Source organism: Galeopterus variegatus, unplaced genomic scaffold, assembly GCF_000696425.1.
Source record: "Galeopterus variegatus unplaced genomic scaffold, G_variegatus-3.0.2 Scaffold367, whole genome shotgun sequence".
NCBI lineage: Eukaryota > Metazoa > Chordata > Mammalia > Dermoptera > Cynocephalidae > Galeopterus > Galeopterus variegatus.
The window spans coordinates 603,770-608,774 of record NW_007726478.1 but is presented as its reverse complement, the minus strand read 5'-3'; the positions used below and the strand labels follow the sequence as shown (position 1 = coordinate 608,774).

Below are 5,005 nucleotides of genomic sequence, written 5' to 3'. Positions count from 1 at the left end.
TGCCGCCCCGGCCGCCGCCGCTCCCGGCCAGATGTCCTTCACCTTCGCGTCCCCCACGCAGGTTCGGTCGGAGAACGACCGCGGAGTCGCTGGTCCCGGCCCCGCACCCCGAACCCCAGCCCCTCCCCCCCGAACTCCGGGCCGTCCACCCTCTCCCCGCGGCCCGAGCTCCAGGATCCGGACTTGCCCCGGAGCCCCGCGTTGCCCCTTGTTTCGGGCGCGTCCCCGAGATAAGCGACTCTCGGGCGCCCCTCCGGGCCTGTGCCGTGCCCTCCCAGCGTGTCCCTGGGGAAGGAGGAGTCTGGGTGGGTCCCAGTCAAAGGTTCCCATTTTGCGGACGGGCAAAGGGAGGCACAGCTGTCCAAAGGACCAGAGCTGAAGCGTCGGACTCCGGCGCGGGGCTGTCTCCGTGTCCCCACCCCAGTGGGTCCTGTCCCCGGTGGTCGTGGAGCTGGCCTGCAGCGACGCCACTCCCCACGCTGTCCCCCCAGGTGTTCTTCGATGGCGCCAACGTCCGGCAGGTGGACGTGCCCACGCTGACCGGAGCCTTCGGCATCCTGGCGGCCCATGTGCCCACTCTGCAGGTCCTGAGGCCGGGGCTGGTCGTGGTCCATGCGGAGGACGGTACCACCTCTAAGTACTTTGGTGAGTCCGGTGAAGAGCTGGGCAGGGCACACGTGGCGCAGAGGGTCAGTCCCCGTTTCAGTTTAGACCGTGATAAAAGTAAAGTCTAGCAGGTTTGTCCGTGCAGCGCAGGGCTGAGTACTGACACCTGCCAGGATGAGGCGGAAAGTATCGGGGGTGACAATCGGTCAGAACAGAAGGGAAACGGCCGTAGTACCACGTGTGTCCAGTGTAGAACTAGGATTTGAACCCGATTCTTGCTTTGCCCCGATCCAGGCTCACCTCATTGGCTGGTGGCATGAAGGGAGGGGGCTCTGTCCCTGGTGGCCTCGGGCCCCCCTCCCGCCTTCCGTGCTCTCCGGGGATGTCTCTGTTCTTCTCCAGCCGCCGGCCCCGCCTCCGTTCCAGGCCTTAGGATCAGCCCTGTGGGGGCCACTCTGAGCCAGTGGGCAGGGGCCTCGGGGCTTGGCCCCCCGCCTGGACGAGGCATGGACGTGGCCGTGTCACACGTTTCTCCTGCAGTGAGCAGCGGCTCCATCACGGTGAACGCCGACTCCTCCGTTCAGTTACTCGCCGAAGAGGCCGTGACGCTGGACATGCTGGACCTGGGGGTGAGTGTCGGAGGGGAAACTGAGGCTCCCAGCAGGCAGGACCGGTCCAAGAGTTCCCTGGCTGCCCAGGGAAGGGCAGGCACTGGGCTGGGGTTTCTGCTCGGCCCTCACCCGCCACCCGACGCCTGCAGGCAGCAAAGGCGAACCTGGAGAAGGCCCAGTCGGAGCTGTCGGGGGCGGCGGACGAGGCCACGCGGGCAGAGATCCAAATCCGAATTGAGGCCAATGAGGCCCTGGTGAAGGCCCTCGAGTAGGCGGTGCGTGCTCCTTCGTGGGGAAACCGAGGCTGTAGCGGGGCGGGGCATTTCCCAGGCTGTCGGGGGCACAGCAAGCTCCAGAGCCTTCCTCGTCTGGGCGAGCTGTGTTGGCCACGGCGGCCACCAGGGGGCGGCACAGCGCCGGCTTCCGCCCGGGCTTTCAGGCTCTGCAGGGTCCTTTAAAGCCTCGGGAGGCAGAATCTGCTCGCTGGCTTTGGCAGGCCTGGTGCCTGGGGGTCTGTCACCCAGCGGGGCTCTCCTGCCTCCCAAGATCTCCCCAACCTTAAGGGCTGCCTGCCACTCCTTTGCTCCTGCAGGGTCTGCTGCTGAGAACTCTGCTCCCAAGCTACGTCTTCAGATGACCTGCCCCCTGCCCTTGCCCCCATTAAAGACCGAGAAGCTTGACCTGTGTATACTGGTTTTGTTACTCATGCCCAGTAGTAGTCCTTAGTCCTGTGTGTCCCTTAGTCCTGTGTGTCCCTCTGGAGCCACTTAATCTTCTGGGGTCTCCAATAAACTGAGGCTCAGGAGGTGTGGGTGGGGTGCAGGGGGTGCAGCCTCCAGGGCGGTGGGCAGAGTGCTGGCCTTCCCCTCTGGAGGGTGGGGATGGGGGAAGGTTGCCAGACAGGGCTGGGGACGGCAGGCAGGGGGGGGTTGTGACCGCCACTCCTGGGGCCAGGCTTTGGGCTGTTGGGATAGATAATTGCGGCCTCTGCCAGGTTCCAGGTGTCCAGGCCTGGTGCTGTGAAGCTGTGACCCCATGGCAGGGCCAAGTTCTCTCTGCCCTGGCCCTGCCCCAGCCAGCCTCTGGGAAGAGGCAGGTCTCGCCCGCTCTCACGGAGGCCCCACCCTGTGCACGCGGGCTTGTAGGTGGCCCCAGCCTGGCCAGACGCCCAATCTCCGGTGGTGTTGGCACCTCCTTGGGCACTCAGGCCTCTGGGCTGGCCCCAGATGGGGTGGGGCAGGCCCAGGAGGGGGCAGCTCTCTGGCACTGTCCCAGCTGGGCCCTGCCAGACCTCCCTTCTGCAGCCACAGGGGAGGCTCCGACACTGGCTCCAGGTGGTGCACAGCAACTGCAGGGGCAGGGGTCTCTGTCTTTTGTTCTCCTCTCCCCGCCCTGTGCAGTGGGACAGGCAGGGGATTCCACGAGGGTGAGTATGTAGAGAGCCTGGGCCTGTCTGTCACTGCAGTGAGGACAGTGACACGGACTGTGTCACAGTCCCGTGCAGGTGACTCCCCACAGCTGCACGGGAGGCCTCGGTGTGAGTGTGTTGGGGGCCTCCGGGTATGCTTCCAGCTCTGGGAATGTCCTTTCAGCAGATGGGACTGTCTAGGGGTAGCCCTGGCCCCTCTCTGGGTTCTGCTCCTCTTGGGCCTGAGCGGCAAGCGGCCAGCCCCCCAGGAGCCTCCAGTCCAGAGAAGGCTGTACTGGCCTTGGGGTCAAAAGTGCAGCCTCCCTGCCCAGGGCCACCCCTCCCCTGTTCCCCGGCTGGGAGCCCAGGTCCTCGAGTTCCTGGTGGGGCCACCAGGGCTCTATAAATAAGACCAAGGACACAGCCAGGGCTTGGCAGCGACCCAGCAGGAGGAGACTGGCACTGAGCTGCCTGTGCCTGACCTGACCGGGGACCCCCTGCCCCCACCACGCAGGCGGCACAGCTAGGCCACGCCCGGGAGAGGTGTGAGCCTTGGAGCAAGGCCGCTGGACGCTGAGCCTGCCATCACCCCGCGGGAACAGCCCGTGCTGGCCGGGCTGCGTCCTGGGCAGGAGGCAGCCAGGGTGGGGCCAGGAACCAAGGGGTCAAGACCTTTCCACGAGGGCAGGACAGAGCATGAAGGTTTGTCCCCATCCCCGGGAGGGTCCATGCAGGGCTCCCTGGTTTCTGCTCACACGCGGGGAGAGACTGCTTGGGCATGGGGACACTCTATATAGCAAAAAAACTGGGAAGTGTGATGTCAACATTTTCACTAAATGTGGGCAGTACAGGGCATGTTGTCCCCAAGGGGCCACAGTCCTCCTCCCACAGAGTGACCCCTTCTTCCCTTGCTGCCCAGCACAGCCCCCAACTCCCAGTGTTAGATTCTATTACTGACCAGCCTGAGAGCACACGATATCCAGGTGGCAGGGCCACAACCTGGCAGTAACCCCCAAACCCAGTGCTGCCTGCCCACAGGAGGGGGGTGAGCCACGGTCCAGTCACAGAGGCCCCACCTCCCCCCCCCCAGGCTGCTCCTCCCACGTGGAGATGCTCTGGTTTCCAAAGCCCACACCTCTCTCTGCCACCTTTGTTCCCTCTGGAAGCAGAACAGACCTGGCCTGGAAGGTCCCTACAAGGGTCCCCGGTTCCTCCCAGGGCCCCACGCCCCTTAGCCTGGCTGGACCTTGCCTCTCCCGCCTTGGGTTCAGTTCCCTGGCTTGAGCTCAGAACTCAGTGTGCAAGCTGTTCGCATGCCCGTCTGCTTCGTGTGACAAACTCCTATTCATCCCTCAAACCCCAGCCCCTGTAACCCCCTCCTAAGGGTTCTCCCAGCCTCTCCTCTCTGGCCCGGCCCTGACCCTGCAGGGCTGGGAGTGTCTGGGTGTGCCCGTCTCAGGGTGGGGGGCCAGAGGCTGTGGGGAGCGTTGGGTGGGAGCAGGAAGGAGACCTGGGAAGGAACACAGCCCTGGGAGGGGCACCCAGGGCAAGGGTGCGGGCAGAGGTGGTCAGACCAGATAAAGGGAGAGACCAGATAAGTGGACAGGAGGTGGTGGAGTAGAACCTGGGGTACCCCTTGTCTGGCCAGAGGGGACCAGAGGACAGAGGGCCCCACCCCCAGCCAGGGTCATGCTCAGAAAGCCACCCACCCAGGGCAACCTGCCGGGAGAACCTGAAGACATGCTGCTTCCCATCTGTCATTGGCTGTGTGCCCTCAGTTTCCTCATCTAGGAAATGGGTAATTATGCCCACTTCAAAGCTGGGAGCCAGTGTGTGTGCACGCATCAGTGGGATGACGGCAGTATGGAGGGCCTCACACCCCCAGGCTCCCGAGCCAGCTCTGCTGGATGCTCATTTCGCTCCCAAGCCACCCTGGAGAAACTGAGGCTCAGAGAGACCAATTCCTTCCATAAGACACACAGCGCAGCAGGGTGGTGGTTAATCACTCCATAAATGACCTCTGAGGTCACCGTTAAGGGATGCAAGAGGCAGGCTGACCGGGCAGCTGGCCGGGGCACCGCCACTCCACGGCAGGTGACCTCGGCCTGTTTTCCTGGACGCCAGCCTCTGACTCAGGCCCCTCTTCCCGTCCTCCCAGGCGGAAGCACCAAGCCCGGAGCGACAGGAAAGGGGGCGGGGCAGGGATCCGCTGGTCACCCCGACACCCTGTCCCGGCGGTGCGCCCGAGTCCACAGCGAGGCCGGCAGAGACCCCCAGCTCAGTGGCACTCAAGGGACGTCTCCCCCACCCCCCCTTTACAGGGCGAAGCTTGGAGGCATAGTGGCCAGGGCCGAGGGCGTCCTAGGGCCCTGGCCGGCAG

The 5,005-nt window shown here is 64.7% G+C and overlaps 2 protein-coding genes across 2 annotated transcripts in view; both read left to right on the top strand.

Annotated features, from left to right (window-relative positions):
• ATP5D (ATP synthase, H+ transporting, mitochondrial F1 complex, delta subunit) overlaps positions 1-1,897 on the top strand; it is a 5,962-nt gene extending 4,065 nt beyond the window's left edge. The window contains exons 3-7 of the mRNA XM_008568036.1: positions 2-61; positions 492-645; positions 1,147-1,235; positions 1,367-1,492; positions 1,810-1,897. Of these exons, the coding sequence (XP_008566258.1) occupies positions 2-61; positions 492-645; positions 1,147-1,235; positions 1,367-1,489 (426 nt within the window). The 3' untranslated portion in view covers positions 1,490-1,492; positions 1,810-1,897. The remainder of the gene's footprint in view (position 1; positions 62-491; positions 646-1,146; positions 1,236-1,366; positions 1,493-1,809) is intronic.
• Positions 1,898-4,638: 2,741 nt separating this feature from the next.
• Positions 4,639-5,005, top strand: part of MIDN (midnolin) — an 8,051-nt gene continuing 7,684 nt past the window's right edge. The window contains exon 1 of the mRNA XM_008568035.1: positions 4,639-4,719. Within this exon, the coding sequence (XP_008566257.1) occupies positions 4,639-4,719 (81 nt within the window). The remainder of the gene's footprint in view (positions 4,720-5,005) is intronic.